Source organism: Mauremys mutica, chromosome 14 (genome assembly GCF_020497125.1).
Source record: "Mauremys mutica isolate MM-2020 ecotype Southern chromosome 14, ASM2049712v1, whole genome shotgun sequence".
Classification (NCBI taxonomy): domain Eukaryota; kingdom Metazoa; phylum Chordata; order Testudines; family Geoemydidae; genus Mauremys; species Mauremys mutica.
In genome coordinates, this window is record NC_059085.1 from 8,997,553 (window position 1) to 9,021,234 (window position 23,682).

A 23,682-nucleotide genomic window follows, 5' to 3' on the forward strand; every position below is an offset into this window, starting at 1 on the left:
TGACCCCGGCACAACAGCTCTGCTCCCTGTGTGTCATCTCAGTGATGGTGCCTCGCTGGACGGGAGAAGCTCGTGAGCCCTGGCACTGCCTGGGCAGCTATGGAACAATGTGCTGGAACCTACTGGGGCTCATTCCACACCAGCCAAAGCAACACGATCCTGTGTGAAAGAAGTGAGTAAAGGCAGCTGGGCGTGCAACCTTCAGCGTAGCGTGTAAGCTCTGTGGGGCAGGATCTCCTGTTCGATGTTTGCTGTACAGCGTGGTCCGGGCCCATAACGAGGGCTCCTCGGCACTACCAATATAGACTAGTAATTGGCTTGTGCATGATCCGTGCCCTTTTACTGAGTTCAGTTTTTCCACATTGAATCACAGGGCTGTAATTCAGCCTCCGAAGTAGGTTGTGTGTGAAGCTAATAAATTAATTAACAATCACTTGGTACTGGGACTGGCATGAGAGCCGGTGGGAATTCCTACTAATGAGCCTTGGGCATGAGCTGAGGTGGTACCTGGGAGACTGGCACAAGAAGGCAATGATTGTAACAGCGAAGGACCCCTCCCCCGCGTGTTTCTGGGCTAGTGTTCGCAATGGAGCCTTTGCTAAATGCTCACCAGAGAGCATGACAGTTTCAGGGCTCAGCACGCAGATGCTGGGAAATGGTAATGGCAGGCCTGCAGGGACCACCTTAACTCTGCCCCTGTGTGTATGTGCATAAGGACACGATCGCTCTCAATTTCTAACACAATAATTTTACCTCGCACTTTTCATCCATGGATGACAAAGGAGGTCAGCATCATTGTCCCCATGTTACAGCTGGGGAAACTGAGGCACAGGGGTGACTTGCCTAGGGTCATTTAGCAGCAGAGCTGGGACTCAAATCTAGCTCCTCTGAGTCCCAGCACACTAGATGCTTGCCCACACTACCTCTCTGCAATGTAATGTATCATTTCTTATGGGATGGTAGCCTTCTGCATGTCCCCACTAGGCCCTGGCTATTAACACACACATATGCATGTGTGTCTTTCATCTGCACAGAGGCCTGTGCATGGAACTGTGCATGAGTCTCTCCAGTAGGAGGCAGATACAAAATCATGTAAAAACTTTTTTGGACGTGACTTTTTGCTGCCGTTTGTGATGCTGCAGACTGGGGCCTAAGGGTCCTATTGGCACTAGGCTGGGGTCACCTGCATAATTTATTGAACTGAATGAAAAGAGCCCAAGCATAGGCCAGATACACCCATTATGCATCCTTCCTCCTACACATGTCCATGTCAGTGCTGGCAGGGAGGGCAGATATCTTTATTGCTACATAGCTAGGGCCACTCACGGGGATGGCTCTTGAGCAACTCTCTCCAAAGAAGTGGCAATATGAAAGTTTATAACGCATCCTGCCACCCCGGAGTGCATTTTATTCCACTGTGGTATGTTCCTCTTTTTCAGTGAGAACCCTTTGGCCTTTTCCATGCTGAAGCATGTTCGTCGTGATGATCTCAGTATTTTATACCTGGCATTTACAGTTGGGCAAGTAATGTCTCTCGCAGTGCTGCGTAAAGCTGATTGAGAGGCGGCTCTGACACTTCAGAGGAAGATCGACCTTGTGGCCAAGACGTGGGCTGGGAAGGTAGAAGCTCTGTTACCACACAGACAAGTTGCTTAACCCCTGAGTTTCCCCAGAGTGTTGTGAAGCTTAGTTCAAGGGCTGGAAAGCCAGGAAGAAGGAGCCCACTGGTACCATGCCACGTTGTGGGAACTGGAAGAGTTCGTGGCAGTTCTCTTGTGCGTGATGGGATTACACAGCACATACAGGGGAAATCTCTAAAGGCACATACAGCTGCTGGGCACCTAGGGCTTGATCCTCAAAGGTACAGGGGTGCCCCATAGAAATCTTTGGGTGTTAGGTGCCTAAATCTCTTTGACAACTTGGGTCCTGATTCCCATCGACTTTCAGTGCCTACCTGCCATGTGTACCTTTGAAAATCTCTCTCTAAAAATACAACAGGGATCAAGTAGAGAATAAAATCCCAACAATGGATCAAGTAGAGAATGAAGTCCCAGTGACAGACTGCAGTGGAGTGGGAACACTTTAATAAGCAGAAATCAGATGTGACCCCCCCCACCCCCACTCCTCGGGGAAGTGACCCTGCGTTGCGACCTACACACGAGGGAGATTTCCTACAACACAGCTGGGCTGAGCTGTCCAGCCCCCATTGACTTGCAATCAGAATCGGGTGCCTTACACTTGTTTTAATGCCACTGAAAGCCCATGAATTACATCAGTGTGAGAGGAGAAGTGAGCCCTAGCAAACTTGGCCTCTCTGGGACCCCGTGTGGGGAGTTAACTCCAGAGTAGAAGCTCCTAAGTCAGTGATGGACAGTAACCAGTTCTGGGATAATCTTTCTTTAGGACGGATAGATCCAGTACCCCAGATGATCTCAACAGCCACACACTGGATCATGTGGGTCCCACTCAGGTAGCTGGGACCCCGACCTTATGGGATTTAAAGTCAACACCTTGAATTGCACCCAGAAGCAAAGAAGCAGCCACTGAATCTATGTAAGTACTGGTTTAATATTTACTGATCTATCAAAACATCTTCCACCGGCTGTAGCTTCTGAGTGGACCACAAGTATAGGCCCGAAAAGATCACATTAGATTAGACCAAACCAGAAGTAACCCAAGTCTGGGTAAGTGCAAGCCAAAGGTGCAAGAGAAAGGTGAAAGTTCCTGGCCAGCTGCTGATAAAAAGAGGCTTTCACAATCATTGAAGCAAGCTGGGATTCTAGGCCCATGTGAAGAACCCAAGGACATCACCAAATTACAGGGCAACAGGAGGACAACCCCCCTTCAGGAATGGGATCAGCAATCTCCAGCTCTGCCATGGCCTCTGGAGCATCCCTCAACTCTCTAGCATCAACTCTGTCCTGGCTGGCCTGATCTTCCAGGCCCAGTGCTGGGTAGCTGGCGGAGAAGCACCGGCAGAGCAGCATGCAGGTCTGATGAATGGGAGACAGAGCGCTGAGTTGCACCTCTACCCCGAGGGTGTCTGCTACAGCCCCATGGCCTCACTCTCCCCCAGAATCACCCCACACACCTTGGGCAGGAGGGGTGACAGCACCCCCCAGGCCTTGTTATCTAAGGTGCACATAACCCACACCTGCCTACTCCATAGTGTTTGCCTGGATCTCTTTGCCTGGTCCAGCCTGGACCTGACACAGCCACTCATGGGCCTGTGCTGCATTCTGAAGAAAATGAAACGTTTACAGTTGCCCAATCTCTCCTCTGCACTTGTGGTTTCACTTGGCAGCTGCCTGATGTGACTGGAGCCCTGAGAGAGGTGGATACCAGGCTCTCCCCTGCCCTTCCTCTAGGCTGTGATCTGTGGAAAGAGCTGTAAAAGGAGCATGAAACAGACTAGGTCCCTGATCCCCTGTCAGAGAAGGCTGCAGCCCCTCTTGGCTTATAACACCCTCTGTCTTTTCCAGTGACGTTTATATTGAAGGGGTGATCTACCTGGGAGCCCAGCTGTGTACCTGTGCTACAAGAATGGTGTTTAATGCAGCTGGGAACCAGGCAGGGCTGGACTGGAGAGATCCAGGAGGGAATGTGCAGAGAGAAACCAAGCTGCTGCTGTGCTCTTAGCTGATCATAGAATATCAGGGTCGGAAGGGACCTCAGGAGGTCATCTAGTCCAACCCCCTGATCAACGCAGGGCCAATCCCCAGACAGATTTTTGCCCCAGTTCCCTAAATGGCCCCCTCAAGGATTGAATTCACAACCCTGGGTTTAGCAGGCCAATGCTCAAACCACTCAGCTATCCCTCCCCCCGACTTGATCCCAATTCAGAGTGTCTGGGGTGTGTGTGAATTTCTCGACATTCCTTGCGATTATACATGGCTGCATGTAGCAAGGCAGGAGCATCAGACAAACGTGATGCCCCCACCACCCCTCCGGGAGTGCGATCCCTGGTTCTTGACTCACGGGGCAGAGACAGTCCCAGCTGTGACAAAAGAAAGCGGGTGATTCAGTCTGCATTCGTGCGGCTGGTGCTGACTTGCAACCTGGTGCTGTCGGAGTTGTTTAGTGAGGGGTAGGACTTCGACTTTGACTTTCTGACCTGCAGCACCATTGTCCAGTACCAAAGGAAGATGAGGAAGCCTGTGAGAAAAGGGCAGGGGTAATGCAGAGAGCAGGACAATGGGTCAGCTGAATGCAGGGGGAGGCTGGCACCCTGCCTGCTCATCCCATCACTACGGCCACTTTAAAGGAACAAACTATACATCAGACGAACTGAGCTAACAGGGTCTCGGATCCATCACTGTACTAATATAGCAGAGCACGGTCTCGAGCCTTAGCTGGTGGCACCCTCGTGTGGCCATTGGGTGCTATCGCACAGAAAAGCCCACGGCCCTGCAGGAGAGATCCCTACCTACAGCGAGGCACGCTCTAGTACGGAGGGGAGCCTCTCCCCCCACGGTGAGGAATAGGGCACAGGGTTGTGTCAGAGCCTCATCAGCTGCTCCTTGGAGAGACTCCAGACTCCTTTGCCATTTACCTCCGAAACTCACCCCGGGGTGACGGCACGTACGCCAGGTCCCATGTTGCCAGGACAGTGCGCCCGGCACTGCGCACTCACCTTGCAAAGTGTTGATGATGGTGAAGAGGTAGATGATGACGAGCCTGAACGATCCGGAGGAAAAGGAGAAGAACGCCAGTGCCCAGGGGATGCCCAGCACGAGGCTCAGCCCCAGGAGCACCAGGGCGTGCTTAAGCTCGTGGCCTCTGTTTCTCTGCCTGAGGATCTCCCGCACCATGGCTCCCAGCATGGCCGCGTTGAAGAGGAACACCAGGCTGAAGAAGCCCAGGTTCACAATGTTATGGATCAGGGGGACTGTGATCCAGCATCTGGAGGGAAGAGAAAGGTAGATAGTTCAGGTCCGTAATCCTCTGGGTTAAGAGGGGCTGAAGGACTGATCTGATAGAGCTTGAGGGAACCCCCTGGCACGTTCGGCCTCCAGCCCAGAGCTGAACATGGAGGCCGGTCTCCCAGCTGATGTAAGGCAGTGCAGCTCCACTGAAGTCACAAGAGCTTTGCTGATTTACTCCAGCTGGGGAGCTGGATGGATTGAGAGGCAGGAGGAAGAAAAGGTGTCAGGGAAACCCCCAGCAGAGGGGATGTAATCTGTTGGTATGATCCAGGGTGCAAACCCTGTGTAACTGACTCACGGGAGGGGGCACTGCTAGCGACGGTATAACCAGGAATGGTGATGCCATTCCAATTACTCACATGGTTGCATTGGTGGATTTCTCAAGGGATTCAAATACTTCAATGTGGAATAGTCCATAATTTGTCTGATTCGCCAGGAAGATCACACTCACGATAAAGATGGGAAGCCCTGGATGCAGAGAACAGCATTAGATAGTTTCCCTAGCCCCAGTTCCTGTCTTTGCAGGTCCCTGAAAAAGGGGGCCCATCCTTCCTACCCCTAAGGAATTGACCGTGTTGTTCTCTCACACCCTTTGCCACCCTAGCGGTGGACTGAGGATAATGCATTGAACAGGGATGGTTCGGCACAGCTTTGGGTCCTCATGTCCACACTGCTCACTAGTTCATGGGTGTTAAGGCCAGAAGGGACCACTGTGATCATCTAGCGTGACCTGCTGCACAGCACAGGCCAGAGAAGTTCTCCCAGTGCCTCCTGCCCATAGCTGGTGTTTGAGCGACAGTGTATTTTTTTTCCAGAGAGACAGCCAGTGTTGACTTAAAGCCTTAGTGACGGAGACATCATAGCTGCCAATGCTTTAGGCACAATTTTGAACAGTGAGGGGACTGATCTCTAGCCTGAATTTCTCTAGCTTTAGTTTCCAGACATTGGTTCATCTTACGCCTTTGCCTGCAAGATGAAATAGCCTCTGCCCTCAGAAAACTCTTCCACGTGTAGGTACTTATGGACGGTGAGCAAATCATCCTCTTATCTTTGCGAGAGGAAAGTCTTCTAGGGGCGAACAGTCCTGAGGCCTGGAGTTCTCAGGGCCATCTCGGCCTCCTTTCGTACTCACCCCAGCCCACCAGGCACAGCTTGAGCATGAAGTGCTCCACGTAGGTTTTGAAGACCTCCACCACCAGCCTGTACAGATTGTAGCCCTCAATGCCCATCCAGGTCAGGCAGCCCAGCAGAGAGAGGTGCAGGAACATGCCGCCGGCTTTGCAGGCAGCCTCGCTGCCGATGGAGGCCAAGTGCTCAGTAAGGAGGAAGCTCACGTCCAGCAGGAAGATGGCCCCCAGCAGGTTCATGTGAATGTAGATGTTTACGGTGCCATCTCTGTGCTTCCTCCTGGGAGAGGGAGAGGAAGAGATTTCACTCCTGCTCCTGTCTGGGAGTCCCAGACCCAGCACCCACAAAACCCCACAATGGGGTCCCAGTGCTTTGATTCAAGCTGCTCACACTAACCAGAGACACACAAGAGATCTGTCTTTAACAACAGGAGATGGTGAGCCCAGCGCCTATTCCACATGTGCATGGCCAGCTGATGGCTGTGATGGGTGAACATGTTTGGCCACCGGTAACTGCAACAGGTGAGCGATCCTGGTCCCCTTGTTCCACTGGGAAGCTACATCTTTTCTGGCCTTTGAACTATGTATGTAGGCGACAGGTTTGGCCATTGTGTACAGCCTAATTTCTCAAAGGAAGCCTCTTTTAGTCTGCGTCAGCCGCTTGTTAACACACTGCTAAAGATCTGTGCGTGCCCACGCTCACTGCATTAGTGCTAAAGACCAAGATGGTGGTCAAGATGATTAAAAATGATAGGTGGTTCTGAGGGCCCATCTGGAGACCCTCTAATGGGGTCTGGATTCTAGGGGTGGGTGTTCAGCACTTCCTGAATATCAGGCCCCTTTCAGGTGTCTCACGTTGTGCTCCCAGAATCACTAGTCCCTTTAGAAAATCTTGGCCAATCTGTGTGTAATGGCAGCCGAGGGGGATGCTCCCTGCATGGGGTAGCGAACTGGTCAGCATGAGCATGAGTTACAGGCTGCTCGCTAATCCCCTGCCCCGAACCATAGTACTGTACCTGGAGCAGTAGAAGAAGAAGATGGTGAAGAGGGAAGCCACAGCTGAGATAACGCAGCCAATGTAGGTGATAATCGTCAGGTACTCCCTGTGGATGTAATCTATCTCTGGAGATGACATCTGAGAATGGAGAGGACAGGGGAGTTGTTAGAGCCATGCTGGGCAAGAGCTGAGAGCTTTACCCATCACTGCGGAGACCATGCAGTGAGGATGCAGAGAGCTCGAGTGGGAGCTGGTACCCGGTACCCACCATCAGCACAGCAAAATAGGTGAGGTGGTTGCAATGGCAAACTGTCTGGTTATTACCCATCTCTGTTTCACAGCCATCACTTTTCCAGCTGCCGTGGGCATCTGCAAAGAGAAAAGCAGTTTCCTGTTGCAGGTGGGAGGTTTCACACACTCAGCCCAAGTCAATGTTCACAGAAAGTCTTTGATTCACGGTGTCTGCAAGCAGGTGAGAATGAGAGAGTGCTTTGCAATGGGGTCCACTGACTCCTGAACAGATCACATGGTAGCACTGCTATACTGGGAACTCTTTGCACCCGAAATCACCCTCACCCATATTTGCACAGGGAGCAGGGCCTGGGACAGATTCTTTGGGATATCCATGGGGAAACCGCCTGAGATCGAGCCATCCACAGAGACCTTGTCAAATCAATCCCCATTGAGGCTGCAAAGGAGAAGTCACAGGGAGCTGGAGTGCGTGACACAGATTGGAGGAGGACAGAGTGAAAACCGATCAGCGTCTCCTGATGGAAAAGGGATGGATGTATCCAGCCACTGACCATGCGCTGGGCCAATCCCACTAGTAAATGGGAGTCTTTCCAGCCACTCCAATGGGAGCTGGACGTGGCCCAGAGTTTGTCTTTACAAGAGTTAAAATACCAAGGACGGTCCAGTGTCATACTTCAGGCTGTAGAGTGATTGACACTCAGTCCCTTCCTTGGGCAGCTAGGCTAGGGGTCTGGTTCCCACCTGCCCTGCACCTTGAGTCCTCACATCTGTGCAAAGCCAGCATAAGGCGCTGTCAAATCGGGAGGGCAGCACTGCACTCCCCCACTGCACAGCTGTCAGTGTCCTGGGGAGACCCAGGCCCCAGGGGCCTGCAAAAGAGCCTGCTCTCTCTGAGATACTCACGGCTGGAGTTCACGTCCCAGAACACGCACCGTGGAGTCACGTTCCTCTGAAAGGACAAGAACATGGCTGGTGATGCATGAGCCTCTCTGGGTTATTCAGGGGGCAGGCGAGTTTGGCTGAGGGGCAGATCAGGGGAAAGATGGGGCAGGAGGAGAAAAGAAACTCTGGCTCTTGTCAAGTGACAGGGGCTAGGAAACAAAGATCATTCTCTCCCCAGCGCTCCAGCCTGTCCCCTCCTTTTTCAACAGGGAGGCTGCTCCCAGCAACAGCCTATCAGGGCAGGGAAAGATCAAAGACACCGGTGGTGCTGTCTCTCTGCCTGCACCTGTAATTTTCACTCCATGCATCTGAAGTGGGTTTTTTACCCATGAAAGCTTATGCTCAAATAAATCTGTTAGTCTTTAAGGTGCCACCGGACTCCGTGTCGTTTTTGTGGATACAGACTAACACGGCTACCCCCAATACTATCTCTGGAGGTGATCGCCTGGAAGTGGCTAGTTGTCCTGAGTTACGTTTTTTGGAAGAGCATCCCCTAGAGAGGATGGGGCAGAAGCTGAGTTGGTAGAGTCCCAGCCTCCGCCCCCTCTCTCCCACCCTGGGCAGACTGATTTTAATGGGGCTGTTTCTCACACTTACCGGTAGCTGGTCATGAAAGAATTTGAGGACCACATCCTGTGGGAGGCCTGATACAGAGGTGTTCCCCACGGTGATGCCAATCACCTTTTCACCGAGCACCCTGCTGCCGTTCTGGTCCTGAAAGAGATGGAAAGACCGTGATGCCAGCGTGGGAGAGTGACAGCTGCTGGACACCAAGTTGCTATATAACCCTCAGAGATCTCAGACCCAGAGAGCTTCCTTGTCACCTTCCTCAGCAGACAATACGGACCCAAGAAGGGTCTGTGCACACAGGCTACGGGAGCCAGCACAGTCTCTCCTCAGGTTGTGACTCGCCGCTGTCACAGATGATGTAGCACAGATATCCACACCAGGTGACCTCAAATTTACTGTGGCAAAGGCCAGATCTCAACCACCAATGGTCCAGCTGCTCTGGGGTCCTGACACTGAGAGGAGCTGCAGTCCGATACTTCAGGATAAGGTGCCACCTTTCATACTGCCCCCCTAGCTGTACAATACCCTGCCAGGAGACTGGGGTGGAGGCATTTCTTCTGGAGCCCAGCCAGGGACTGGTTTGAGCTCCAGTCGCTAGGCACAAAGGGAGATCACAACCAGCAGAGCTTTGGCCAGAACCTGAATTTGGGGACTCTCCTAGCACGTCCGGGTGTGTGTCTATGATGGGTCTGAAGCGTTTTCCAGAAGGGAGGCACCGTGAGTACGCTGGCCTGGCTCCTCTAGAAATGGGAGCTGAGAGCCTGGCACATAGCAAAAAGAAGCTGTTGGATCTCATCCTACTCAATCTGTTCACACAGGACACTGTGCCACTGGGTACAGTTCAGATAGGCAGCATCAGCTCAGGGAGTCTCTGGGCTGGGAGAGCAGGAGGTATGGAGAGTCAGGGGAGGGGCATTGGCAGAGCTGGGCTGGGCTGGCATAGCAGGGGGTGCTGTGAGTTGGGGGAGGGGCACTGGCAGGGCAGGGCTGGGCAGGGGCCAGGGCTGGCATAGCTGGGGGGGCTGTGAGTTGGGGGTCAGAGCTGGGTGCCAGCCCAAACCTGGCTGAGCAGGAGGTTGCGCGGCAGGTTAGATTTCACACTGACCGGCAGCGGGGATGCTCTCGAGCTGCCCTGGCAGAGCTGTGCACAGCCTGTACCATGGGCATTCGCAGCAGCTGCTCCCAACCAAACTTGGCCCAGCGCTGCCCTGCACTATCAGCCCCTCGCTTACTACACACATGCACCAAATTCATTCCCATCCCTGGGCCCGGTCGTTACCTGGAAAAGGGCCTGGCTGTTGATATCCATCAGGAGCACTCTCCTCTCAGCGTTCCCCCGCCTGCCCTTCGCCTGTGCAAGGAGGGTCCTCGGCAGATTCACCGCAAACCCATGGACCTCTCTGCCCACCTGCAAAACAAAGCCCAGAAGAGTGGCCAGAGCACGCGGCGAGGCTGCGCAGGCTCAGGACACTAGGGAAAGCCTCGGGCTCTGGCTACACACGCCAGAACATCCGCTGGGGTAAATCGGCATCAACAGAGCTACGCTGATTTACCCCAGCTGAGGATCTGACTGCTGTCTAGCCCAGGCCAGGGACCCACAGGCATCACTGCTCTGGTTTCTAGTGTGGACGGCACCGGACTGGGTGTTAAAGGGATGCCGGCACGTTTCTATTCCAGTCGTTTAGCCGGGTTGGCTGTTCCCTGCTGCTCCCTCCCTTCAGCAGCAGCACTGAGATGAAGCCTCACAACTTCGACGCTCCTCCCTGGGCTCTAAAGGCGGGTCCTCTGCCTACCCTGCCTCCCGCTGTTCCCCAGCCTCATGCCAGAAGGGCGGGGCCGGGCTCCCCACGCAGGAGTCTCAAGGAAAGGAGGTTCCCTCCTGGCTGCCCTCACAGGGGTGCGCAGCCCTCTGGCAGAGCCCACGGCACAGCCTGCCAGCGAGCTCTCCTAGGGTGTGAGGGCAGGGGGCTCCTCTGATCACCCTCGTGAGACAGGAAGTGCGACTAGTTGGAGCATGGGCCTCCACCTAGTGCTGCCCACGGCAAGGGAAGAAAGTGAAACCAGAGTGAAGAGGAGATTTCCCTTGTAATCGGTACAAAGAACAGAAGTCTGATTTTTCGGGGTGAGAGCATCCCTTTACCTACCCGCTGTAACCAGACACCTCCCAGGTTACCCTGGCTATGGGAAGGAGTCAGGCCCCCTCTACATTGCAAACAGTAATGCTGCGAAGACCAACCTAGGACCACGACTTGGAAAGATTCCACAGGGAACAAGGCACAACCTGGAAACATGCCAAGTGCATCAAATGCTCTGGTTGGTCTGGGGTCCCTGCTCGAGGCTCCTAGCACAGACTCTGCTCTAGGCCCTGCAGGTAATTTCAATCTGTCCCTGGATGGCTGGGCCATTAAGGGGAGCAGGACCCGGCCTGTGACTGATCAGCTAGGGATGAGGCAATTATAGAAGCCAGCAGGCAGGCCAGCTGGGTGTGGAGCCATCGGGAAGAGCTACAAGAAGCAGATCGACTCTGTGGGAAGCCCTGGAGCAGGGCATGACTCTCGGGTAAGAGACCGGTAGGGAACAGATACCCCCTGGATTTAGGGGAAGGGATGGCTGGGATGGAATCTGGGCTGTCTGTTCTTATGTAAAATAAAGCTGAAGTCCTCATGCTTCAGGGCTTCAGCTGGTCTCTGGCAGGTATCAGGAAGGGAGGGTTTCCCCTTGCCCCCAGGTAATTTTTTTGTCTTCTTCCTCTGAAGCCTCAGAGATGGAGGTGGGACATTGAATGGGGGTGGCCGGTGTGCTGAGGTGGCACAGAGTGTTCTCTCTCTCTCTCTCGGGTGCTTGGCTGGCTGGTTCTTGCTCACATACTCAGGGTCTAAATGATCACTGCCGTATCGGGGGTTGGGAAGGAACTGTCCCCCAGCTCAGATGAGCAGTGACCTGGAGATCTCTGCAGTATGGGGCACGGGTCGCTTGCCAGGATCATTTGAGTGTATCTCACTTCATCCTTTCCCTGCTCTCCTCAGGTATTACTGCACCTCAGTCCCTGCTGTTCTCTGCCTGTGGCATACAATAGGCCAGTCTCCTTTCGGCTGGAATACTTGGGTCTCGTTTCAGTTGTTGGGTTTAGTGTGCGGGTGTTGGTGGCCTGTACTGTACAGGAGGTCAGACTAGATGATCTGGTGGTCCCTTCTGGCCTCAAACTCTATGGTCATGGCTCTGTGACTATGGGAAAAAGAGCCCAGACCCCTGGCACACCTGCACTCACCTCTAATTCAGACATGAAAGGAAGATCCTGAGAGGCGTTGCTGGATCCTATCTTCAAAACAGTCGCACGCACTGTACTCGTCCCAAAAGTCTCACGCTCCCCTTCAAACACCACCTGTCTCAGGTCTGATTCCAAATGCAGAAGTCTCCTTTTGGGGAAGAAGGAACAGAGCGTGGGTCTAGAGCGGGTAGGAGGGAAGAGAGCCTCAAAGCAGAGGCTGTACCACCAGCAAGTGACAGGAGGAGAGTTCTGAGGACCCACTACTGGGGCTGGGAGGCACTACATCTGACCGACCTCTCCCGAAAACCAGAGCTCCCCACAGACACTCCTCGGGCATGTGAGGCTGTATAGACAGTGATGGCAAGCACCTGATCTGGGAGAGGAGGAATGGACATGGTTTGTGTAACTGTACTCACTCATATGGTGTGTTGGCACTGATCTTTCTTCCAGTGGCTTTATTGGGATTCTTCATGGAGTTTTCTAAATTCCTTAATTTTTCTTCAATCTCATGCACCTTGCTGATGTCTTCAGCAGTCGATGTAGAAAGAAAAGAGAATGCTGTGATTAGTTCTGTGAAGAGGAGACAATGCTGGTTTCTGTAGCATCTCTCCCCCCGGCAGCAAGTGCTTTATACTGTGTTCTCAGGCAACTGCATTATTAATTGATTGGCAATCATGGGTCTGATGAGGACTGATCTGAATTCAATGGAGCCACTCCTGATTTACATCAGCATGGTGGTGAGCCAGACGCAGGGTGTTTGCAGTGGTTATGCCTAGGTAGGTCCGAATGGCCTTGCAGAGCACGGGTCCGACTTAAGGCATTTGGGGCCAGACTTTAAAAGTTATTCGGCACCTAAGGGGATCCTCAAAAGCCGCTCTCGGCATCTTCTGGCCATGCAAAAGGAAGAATTCGCATGAGGTGATCCCTGAGCCTCTTGCATCCATCAGGACACATGAGAAGGGAGACAGCCCATGGTGGTGAGTTTCTTGCCTGTCTCATTCCTCTGGGCTTCAATTGCACAGGAGATGGGCTTGCTGAAGTTTGCAGAGGGCTCCTGAACAGCCAGCTGGCTGCACCAAACTGTAAGGAATGGGCTAGTGGAGGGTAATGGATGGTAATGGATACTTTGACAATTGCTTTGCCACACTGTCTGGCAGGCCATTAAGTTACAGCAGCTCTAGCATAGGTGTAAACTCATGTCATTCCTATCTGCACAGGCCGAGAATCTCAAGGTGCAATCTCCAGCATGCATGCTCCTGCTCTCCCGTCTCTTACTCTGCACATCTCTAACCATGGAGACTGCAGGTCCTAGCAGCCAGAGCTCCATCTGATCTCAGCAGTTTCCAACTGTGCAGATGTTCTAAAGCAGGGGTGAGCAAACTTTTTGGCCTGAGGGCCACATCGGGTTTTATAAACTGTATGGAGGGCCGGTTAGGGGGGCCCAGCCCCCACCTCCTATCTGCTCCCCTGGGTCTCCTGCCCCATCCAACCCCCTGTTCCCTGACGGTGCCTCTGGGACCCCCGCCGCCCCATCCAACCCCTCCTCTCATTCCTGACGGCTGCCCTCGGGACCCCTGCCCCCATTCAACCCCCTGTTCCCACCCCAACTGCTATCCATACCCCTGCCCATCACCCCAAACTCCCCATCCCTCTATCCAACCCCACCTGCTCCCTGCCCCCTTACCGCGCTGCCTGGAGCACCACTGGCTGGCAGTGCTACATCCGCACTGCCTGGCTGGAGCCAGGCCATGCCGCAGCCACCACCTCCACCACGCAGCTCAGAGACCAGAGCAGGTCAGGCCAGGCTCTACAGCTGCGCTGCCCCAGGAGCTCACAGCCCCGCCACCCAGAGCATTACGCCGGATGTGGAGTGAGTGAGCTGAGGCTGCGGGGGAGGGGGAACAGCAGGGGAGGGGCCGGGGGCTAGCCAGGAGCTCGGGGGCCGGGCAGGACGGTCCCGTGGGCCAGATGTGGCTCACGGGCTGTAGTTTGCTCACCTCTGTTCTAAAGGATGGAGTGTTGCTGGTGTCATGATGGATCCCTATAAGGCCCCCATACAGCTGTGACCTGAGGACCCCAGCACTGCTGAAGGCAGCACAACTGGCCATTAAAGGTGGGACCTTGTGACTAGATGAGGGATTATCTGGTGAAATGCAGGACCTTTGCAGCCACATCTTCAAAAGTGGTCACTTATTTTGTGTGCTTACACAGAGAAACTTTGGGCTGGATTTCCAGAGGTGCTGAGAACCCACAACTCCAGTTCTCATCAATGGGAGAGATGGGATTTCGACACCATGGGGAAATCGGCCCCAGAGCGCTGCATGTGGGTGCCTAAAAAATGAGGAACACAAAACTCGTGGCCATTTTTGAAAAATGATGGAATTAGTAACCAGTGGAGAAGCCAACTGCCCTTCTCTACCTCCTAATGGTACCTCAGCTACCTCTGGGGTTTTCCCAGAACGTTCCCATCCATGGGCAGACAGAGCCAGCCCTGCTTAGCTTCCAAGATGGAACATGCTCAGAGGCTGCAGTGGTACCACTGCAAGTTCTCTAACCTATTTAACATGTTGATTCAACTGTACCATGGATGGAGAAGGAGTAAACAGCAGCGCTGCTGAGGGAGGTGTTCCGCAGGCCTCTGCCGTAGGCATAGGACACTTTGGAAAGCACAGGAACTCCACTTTTGTTCTGCGGTGCGCTGGGGTTTGAAGAGTTGAAGGAAGGGTGTGCCTTGGTACTCAGCGTGTGGCTGCTTTTGCCATACGTGAGGTTGAAAATCCCATTGCTTTGGTACCAGTAGAGGCAGAAGCGGTAGTTCCCCAAGTTGTCCGGTACAGAGTAGTTTTCAAGGCGTGGTGGTGGGAATGGCGCACTTATCTTCAGCATCTCAGCACTGTTCTCGATGGTGATGATGTTGTTCTCTGGCCGCATCTGATAAGTGATATTGCTTTTCTTTGTTTGGCTTCTTTCGCCACAAAATCGGAAGTCTTCTGTGTGGCGGCTGCTTCCGTCGACCCCTGCGTTACACAAAACCGCACTGTAAGGTGTAGCTCAGCCAGAGGGGCTCCATATGCCAGGAGTTCCCCAGGTTATTCACCTCGATGACCCTACACCTGTCTACTAATTATTACATGGATCACAGGCTCAGGGGCTCCATTGTGCTAGGTGCTGCACATATAGAAGAGAGAGAGAGATCCCCTGCTCTGAAAATCTTGGGAGTCATGTAAGAACCCACTACCATAGTGTCTGAGTGCCTCCCAGTCGTTCATGTCTTCAGCCACACACTCCCCAGTGAGGCAGGGCAGGCCTGTTATCCCCATGGTATGGATGGGGAAGTGAGGCCCAGAGAGACTAAGTGACTGCCCATGGTCACCCAGGGAGGTGTTTGCAGAGCAAGCATGTGAACCCAGCTCTCCTGAGGCTCAGGCCAGGCCCATCCTTCCTCTGAATGGACTCTAACCTCACCCGGGTGGCTGATCACTCCCAGGTGTGCTGTAGGGCAAGAGGAACACAGATAACAAGAATGCATTCTCCATGTCCATCCAGTCTTGTTCCTGCCCTGATTCATCTACATGCCTCCAGCCTGTCCTGGAAGGAGAGGGGAATTCCACCTCGGAACACGATGGTCTCTCTGTCTTTCAGGAAACTTGGAGTGACTTTCCCTCTATGCCTCCTGCCCCCTCCTCACTCCACCCATACTGGGACCACTGCTTCCTCCTAACAGGTACTATCCTGGCACTGGTGGTGGGGCAGAAGGTTGATAATGCTACATCTTTGCCACCTCGGCTGTTGTAAGCCATATAGACCAGCATAGAGGTGAGACAATAAACAGGGAGAATATTACTTTGCAACAGGAAAAGCAGAGCCAGAAGGAGGCGATCCATCATGGGCGGCTTTCCCAGTTCTTGATGTTCCTCAGTGAGAGACTTTGACCCTGAGGGATAGAAGCACACAACAGCAGAGTGAGTTTGTCTAGAGAACTGCAGGAATTTTTCACAGCTCAGGGCCTGGAACAGACAGAAAAGCCCGTAGTTCTTTCTGCATTGGCATGGGCAGAGTTGAGCTACCACACTAGGTGTGGACACCTGCAAATGCCAGGAATTGTGTTCCTGTGAGTACCAGAGAGAAGAAAGAATGGCAGCTCTATCTGTGCAAGAAGGCTGGTCACAACTGTTCTATTGTCATCTGCCACTAGGGCAGTGGTGGGCAACCTGTGGCCTGTCAGAGTAATCTGCTGGTGGGCCGCAAGACAGTTTGTTTACATTGACCGTCCACAGACACGGCTGCCCACAGCTCCCAGTGGCTGCGGTTCACCGTTCCCGGGCAATGGGAGCTGCGGGAAGCAGTGTGGGACACAGGGACAGGTACATTGGGAGGTCCTGCAGGCTGGGGGTACACTGGAGTGCAAGTATTTATCAGAGAATGTGACCACAGCTGCTCCCTCCCAGCTCTTAGCCCCCAGGGCTGGCTGGGATCAGCTCCCTGCTCTGGGAGTTGTGACCTCTGGGGTCGCAGCGCTGCTCAGGTTTGACCTGGCTGGGCCAAATTTGTGGAAGTGGAGTTGTGACTTGGTGCTTGGGGTTGCAGCACCACTCACTCCAATTTGGCCCAGCTGTCCCCATGTCATCATGATGGAGGGGTGGCTGGGGCAAACCAGAGTGGCACCGAGACCCCATGCACCAGGTCACAATGTCCAGAGTGGGGAACTGAGCCCAGCCTGCCCCACAAAGTTTTGATACATTCTAGCGACCCCATTTTGGGTCGCGCCTCACAGGGTGAGAAACCCTGCTCTACTTCAACCCCTACTTCTACAGGCAGCATATCTGCCCCAGCTGTTTTTCTATAACCATTTCACTGCATTACATCTGATTCCTGGCTCACTCCTATTTTTCCTTCCTCCCATTTTGATTCGTGGCACTGCTGAAATTATAACAAAGTGAAATCAAGCACGAGGAAAGAACAAAATGTTCTGACAGCTGTTCGGTAGCATGTGTGAAAAGAGCTACTGGTCTGGATCCAGCTCCTAAAGGACAGGTGTCCACATCGCAAAACCCACTGCTACAACTGAGAGTAGCTGCCCCTCTGCGCAGGCTAGTCCACAATATTCCAATACCGGGTTTTTGGCTCCTTCCTCTGAAGCAAGTGGGACTGGCCATTGCCAGAGGATAAGTCTATCATGAAATCAAAGCAGCGAGGCTGCTCCAGCAGATATACCCATGCTATCGTAGCTAAAAATAGAAGAGTGGGTTTCTGCAATGTCAGTAGGAAACCAGGGTCCCCGCTGTGCTTGTACAGCCCACGCTGCTGCAGCTACATTGCTATTTTTAGCCATGCAAGTGTGCATATGAGAGTTCACCTATAGGACAGGGGCGGGCAAACTTTTTGGCCTGAGGGCCACATCGGGTTTCAGAAATTGTATGGAGAGCCGGTTAGGGGAAGGGGTCGTGGTCTCCACCCCACCCCGACCCACCTGCTCCCCCCCGGGACTCCTGCCCCATCCAACCCCCCCTTGTTCCCTGATGCCCCCTGGGACTCCTGCCTCATCCACCCCCCCCCGTCCCCTGACCACCCCCGGAACCCCTGCCCCGACTGCCCCCTGCTGCCCCATCCAACCCCTCCTCTCATTCCCGACTGCCCCCTCCGGGACCCCTGCCCCATCCAACCACCCCTTCTCCCTGACCACCCCCAGAACCCTTGCCCCTTACTGCCCCCTGCCACCCCATCCAACCCCCCCCCCCCCATTCCTGACTGCCCCATCCAATCCCCCTGTTCCCCACCCTCTGACCGCCCCGACCCCTATCCACATCCCTGCCCCCTGACCACCACCCCAAACTCCCCTGTCCTCTATCTATCCCCCCCTTCTCCCTGCCCCCTTACCGCGCTGCCTGGAGCACTGGTGGCTGGCGGCACTATAGCCGTGCTGCCCGGCTGGAGCCAGCCACGCCGTTGCCACCGTGCAGCACAGAGCACATGGGTCAGGCTGAGCTTTGCAGCTGCACTGCCCCAGAAGCTCGCAGACCTGCCACCCAGAGCACTGTGTGGGTGGTGAAGCGAGCTGAGGCTGCGGGGGGTGGGGGACTGCGGGGGAGGGGCCGGGGGTAGCCTCCTGGGCCAGGAGCTCAAGGGCTGGGCAGGAGGGTCCCACAGGCTGGATGTGGCCCGTGGGCCGTAGTTTGACCACCTCTGCTATAGGAGCTGCATTTAGCTTATTGCAGGGCAGAGATATCCAGAGATAGACTGGCTTCTCCACTGGTCTGCTCTTAGGTTCCTTGTTGAATCACTGATCTGACCCAGGATGGTGATTCCTGTTTTCCCATAAGTGGTGTTTCCTTGGAGGGTCTCTCAGCAGCGAAGCCATGGAGACTGGTGGGAGAGTGTTAGGGAAGCTTGCTACTGCCCCTGTTGTACTTGTTCTGTGGCTACAAGGGACGATTCCAGTCTCAAGGGTTGTCAACCCAGCACCTTCACAGCACTAAAGCAACTAACCAAACTTCCCAGCAGGACTAGCTGGTCAATCACTTGTGAGCGCAGGGGAAGTCTGTTTGCTCTTTTGGGGGTTATGATTTCTTCCTCTACTCTACTGCTTCTCTGAGGCTGGAGGATTTCACAGCACGTTCTTTGCACTTGTATATCAGCCTTTCCCATGCTACTGCTCTCAGATAATAAAACCAGCCAACACAGGCTCATTTACATTCGAACACACTGAAATATGCAATGCTCTGTGTGTATCACCCACAAGGGGACGAGTGCAGGGGTGGGGAGGAGAGAAAGAACAGTGAGAAGCAGGACACCAGAGGAGAAACATACAACTCAGCTGCGTGTGTGGGCTGGGGGTCGTGGCCCCCGCAAAGGAAGTGACGCTCTTGTTCATTATTTATATTGCAGTCGTCCTAACAGCCCCAATCAGGAATCCGGGCCCCGCTGTGCCAGGTACAGAGACAGGCCCTGCCCACAATACTAGCTTGTCTGCACAATCTCTCTTGCCACGTTCCATTGTCTGCCTCCAGAATTGAACAGTCTGGTCAAAACTCTCCCCACCCCTCAAATGTCAACTCATTCCTTCCCCCACTCCTGCCTGCATGGGAAAGCTGGGGTGTCCTTGTTACCTGCTCCTTTCCCAGGATACCAGGTCATGCTTCCATGGTTACTCCTTTCCAGGTGCTGCTGCCGAGGTAGTATAAAACTCTGTGGCAAGATCATATTTGTATTTTTCTTTACTGTCCTTATGAACGTCTGGGGGTGATTCTGATCTAGCATACGCAGGTGTAAATCAGTCAAAACTCCCTTGGAATCAGCTGAATTAAACTGGGGGAAAGCCACTGAAAGTGAAATTAGAATCAGACTCTCCGGATGAAATCTTGGCATCAGTGAAATTAATGAAAAAACTTCCCTTGAGTCAGAATTTTAAACCTCTGAGAATTCCCTGCTGTTGGGATGCAGCCGCTAGCTTTCCAAAGCCTGATCGCCAGCACCTACGTGCTCCACCCTGCACAGAGCCCATCAGCCCTCTGGCAGGCAGCACGGACCTGCTGTTACTCCTCCAAGCATGAGAGCTGCCTGCGCTCATGGGAACCAAGTCTTTGGGTTTTTAACCCCAGCAGTCAGGTGCTGGTTTCTGTCTGAGCCAATTGTGCTGTGGCTGCAGTGTGTTAACAGGGATCCAGCATAAAGATAAGGGGGAATAAAGGGAAGAGTAACAGAGTTTGGTTAGGCCAGAGAGAAAACTCAGAGTAGGGAAGTCATGAGACATGCTCTTGGCCATCCCTTAGTGACTTCAGCGACAGACAGCTCAGCAGCTCCTGTTCTTGCTTGTGTGGTCAACTGCACAGCTCTTGTGGTTCTGTTCCCAGTTTGAATAAGATCTGAAGCACCCGGCTGCTGTGGGAACTGAAGCTGGAGGTTTCCAATGCAAACACAGATCAAGCTTAGTTTAGGAGCCCTATCTGTCACAGCTGCTGTGCAAACAATGTGTCAGGGGCTGGTAGTATGCAGTGCTAGAAGGAGTGGTCTTCACAGCTTCAGATGCAAACAGAAGATGTTAACAGTGCCATATGCCTCCTTTTCACCAGCCCAGCTACATCAATGGGCCAGCACTCTTAGCTTGAAAGCCAGAGTGGGTGCTTACTGCCTGTATGCTACCTCCACCTCCAGGCTGCACAGCCCTGCGTGTTCATTTTTAGAGCAGTTTCATTGTCTAACCACACCAGAAAGTAGGGTATTGATCAGCACGGCAGAGCAAAGTGACTGGAGCCCCTGTGCAGCTGCTGCTCAGAAACTCTGGCTCGCAGCGTGAGTTTCGCTTTGCCCAATGCTGTCTGGCATCGTGTGGGCCAAGGAGCTGGCAGACATGCCAGGGAATGAGACAACAGGGCTGCCCAACAGCTGCTCTGAAGTAGCGTCTGATGAGGGAATGCTGGCCTGCATGTCTCCTGGGGAAGTAGAAGGGTCCATGGGGGAGGCAATAGCTGATCTGCTCCACTCTGAATTAATCCCATTTCCTTCTCTCCATTCCTCTCACATTCCCTCCTTCTTTCTGTGTCCTCCTTTGTCAATCTTCTCTGTCCTCCTTTCCTCTCACATCTTCCCTTCCAGCCTGCTCCCAATCTTCACTCCTTTCCATCGACTCTACATCTCCAAACCCGATTCAGCCCTCTCTCCTCTTTCATCTTCACTCTCTCACCTAATAATCAGCCCATCCCTCTGTCTCCTCTCTCTCCATTTCCCTTTCCCTCCCTGGATGATATACGTTTGCCTGTCCAGCTATGCGTACACGCACAGAAAACCCCACAGCTGGGCTGGGCCAGCAGACGCAGGCTCATGGGGCTCAGGCTGTGGGGCTGTTTCATTGCTGGAGCCCCGGCTCCAGGACCCTGCAGGGTGGGAGGATCCCAGAGCTCAGGCTCCAGCCCAAGCCTAGAATTCTACACAGTAATGAAGCAGCCCTGCAGCCGAGGCCTTTGCTGTGTAGATATACCCACAGTCTTTCATCCTGTCTCTGTGGGTGGTCATTTACACTAGGGCTCCCTACATTGCTAACATCTAGTGCAGACAGACTGGTTCAAGCAATGTGGGAAATGTGCATAATTTTCCCCAGTGCAGACGTGGCCTATGGTGGCTGGAAAATTAGTAAAATGATGACATAAGAGGCTGAAAGTTAAGGGGCCAGAAGTTTTAATTAGGCAGTTTAAAATGCTTTGTATTTGTTGAGGCCTATTTAATTCTAACGCCTAATTAATGTTTGGGAGAAAGGAAGATTTTGCTAAAGACTCAACACCACCCTCCTCCTTTCCCTTAGCGTTGTTTATGGCGTCAATGGGAGTCTTGCAATTGGCTTCAGCGGGAGCAGAGTTAGGCCAGTTCTGCGGCTTTTGAAAACCGCCCCTTACATGGCCCCTCACTTGGCACTGCTTGCTCTCAGGGCCCCAGCCTCTTTGTCTGTTTTGTTGCTCTTCTCTGTTCTCCAGCCCCACAGCTGCTTTCTCGCTAGGAGCCTGGTCAGTTCTACAAGTGACTGCAGGTGGTCTTAGGGGACTGGGGTTCCCCATGTAGGGGAAGACCCCAAGTGGGGGCACTGCTGCGGGGGAGTACCCAAGAGAGGGAGTACCACAGGCTGGAAGGGATGCGGGGCCTGAACTACAGTGGCGGAGGAAAGGAAACAGGTACTGGTAGGGAGACACCGGCCAGCAGGAGGTGCTACAAGGCTGGGATGAGCTAATTCCCGAGGTAACCAGCAGGAGGTGCCACGGTGGTGAGGGCACGCCATGTTACAGGAGCTCTGTCGTGATATGCTCAGCCCTGACCCCCTGGCAGTGATAGCCAGGAGACTTGGTTTCCTGGGTGATCCAGGCAGGGCCGCCCAGAGGATTCCGGGGGCCCGGGGTCTTCGGCGGCGGGGGGCCCTTCCGTTCCGGGACCCGCCACTGAAGTGCCCCGAAGACCCGCAGCGGGACCCCCCCCGCCGCCGAATTACTGCCGAAGCCGGACCTGCCGCCGAAGTGCAGCCCGGTCTTCGGCGGTAATTCGGCGGCGGGAGGGGGGGTCCCCGCTGCGGGTCTTCGGGGCACTTCGGCGGCGGGTCCCGGAAGGGAAGGGCCCCCCGCCGCCGAAGACTGAGCTGAACTTCGGCGGCGGGTCCCGCTCCGTCTTCGGCGGTAATTCGCCAGCGGGGGGGCCTTCTGCCCCGGAGCGGAAGGACCCCCTGCCAGCGAAGACCGGGAGCAGAAGAAGCTCCTGCGCCCGGCCCCGCAAGAGTTTTCCGGGCCCCCTGGAGCGAGTGAGGGACCCCGCTCCAGCGGCCCCGAAAAACTCTCGTGGGGGCCCCTGTGGGGCTCGGGGCCTGGGGCAAATTGCCCCTCTTGCCCCCCTCCCCCGGGGCGGCCCTGGATCCAGGACTTCCAGGCTCTGGCGCTTGGCTTTGTGAAGGGAGTGGTTGGTGACTACACAGAGCAGTTATGGTTTTGAGACTCATTCTCCTCTCTTTCCTCCTCTTGAGGGTGCAGATTACACAGTTTGCTACAGATGCTAATTAGTGAGGCTGTGAGGTGTCAATAAGAATGGGCAGGGCCCCAGCTGAGGGGAGGTAACCACCAAGAGGCCCTTGGTGTACGGCTGGTACTTGGTATTTACATGTGGTTTGGACTCAAGCGGCTCGAGCTCTGCAGCAGGGCTCTGAGTGTTGTAGGTTGTAGCCACATCCCTGGCCTCAGTGAGCTGGTGATTCCTGGTCCCTGCTGGCATTGTGGCCTGGGTGTGAAGTGTGGGGAGGCTGGTGTTGAAGCACGCCCTGTGGTGGGCGAGATGTTCTGCAAGTCAACGCCCAGAAAATGAGCTGTGCCTCAGAGACCTGTCCATTTCAGAGCTTCTCTTCCCCTCCCTCCGAGGCCCTGTATTTCAGCAGAGATATGGGTGATCCCCTCCAAAGCCCACTGGGATGACTCCAGAATGGGGTGTGTGGGTGTGTGTGTGTACACACAAGGCACTGCCAGGCTGTGCTCCAGGACAAAGCCACTTGAAGGCAGGGCTTGACATTAGCCCCTGCATGGCAGCTCCTTGCCCTCACTCCCTGCCAGAATGATGAGCAAAGGGTGGTGCTGGGCTCCCCTGCCAGGTGGTGCCACCCCTACAGGCTGACAGGCGAAGGGGTGCCCTCAGCTCTGTATAATAAATAAAACCTTGAGAATTTGCACGCTGAGCTCTGCTGCTGCCCCAAGTGGAGATTCTCAGTGGGAAGCACAGGTAGTGTTTAGTCCCTGGGAAGGGGTGTATTTCCCTTGAGTGTGTGCCTTCGCCGCCCCAGTCCCCACTCCTTTTTTGAGGCACCAATCAAATCTGATTTACCGAGGACACAGGAGTTTACTTTTAGCTCTTCCTTGTTTCATGTACTGCAGGCTAGGTCATATCAGGAGAGAGCTCCTTTCTTTTTAAACTAAGTTCACTCCTTATTTAAGCAACTACTTGCAGGGGTGCTCCAGGTTCACACTCTTCGCCCTGTGCGCACAGACTGACTCCTTCATGCCATCTCCAAACCCTTCTCTCCTGCCACCTGCGCTCTGCTCACCTCTGCCGGACGATTGAAAAACCACCACATGGGAATGGGTGGGA

General features: G+C 54.0%; 1 protein-coding gene across 2 annotated transcripts in view; it reads right to left on the reverse strand.

The window, feature by feature from the left end:
- Positions 1-2,121: 2,121 nt before the first annotated feature.
- LOC123349219 (adhesion G-protein coupled receptor G1-like) overlaps positions 2,122-23,682 on the reverse strand; it is a 36,064-nt gene continuing 14,503 nt past the window's right edge. The window contains exons 2-14 of one of the 2 annotated variants that reach the window (XM_044987106.1): positions 15,926-16,015; positions 14,664-15,098; positions 12,498-12,606; positions 12,082-12,229; positions 10,093-10,221; positions 8,841-8,957; positions 8,205-8,250; positions 7,318-7,418; positions 7,069-7,187; positions 6,058-6,332; positions 5,285-5,393; positions 4,634-4,902; positions 2,122-4,155 (exon numbers count right to left, since the gene is read on the reverse strand). In XM_044987106.1, the coding sequence (XP_044843041.1) occupies positions 4,022-4,155; positions 4,634-4,902; positions 5,285-5,393; positions 6,058-6,332; positions 7,069-7,187; positions 7,318-7,418; positions 8,205-8,250; positions 8,841-8,957; positions 10,093-10,221; positions 12,082-12,229; positions 12,498-12,606; positions 14,664-15,098; positions 15,926-15,968 (2,034 nt within the window). In that variant the 5' untranslated portion in view covers positions 15,969-16,015 and the 3' untranslated portion in view covers positions 2,122-4,021. The remainder of the gene's footprint in view (positions 4,156-4,633; positions 4,903-5,284; positions 5,394-6,057; positions 6,333-7,068; positions 7,188-7,317; positions 7,419-8,204; positions 8,251-8,840; positions 8,958-10,092; positions 10,222-12,081; positions 12,230-12,497; positions 12,607-14,663; positions 15,099-15,925; positions 16,016-23,682) is intronic. The other variant, XM_044987107.1, reaches the window with a different exon arrangement.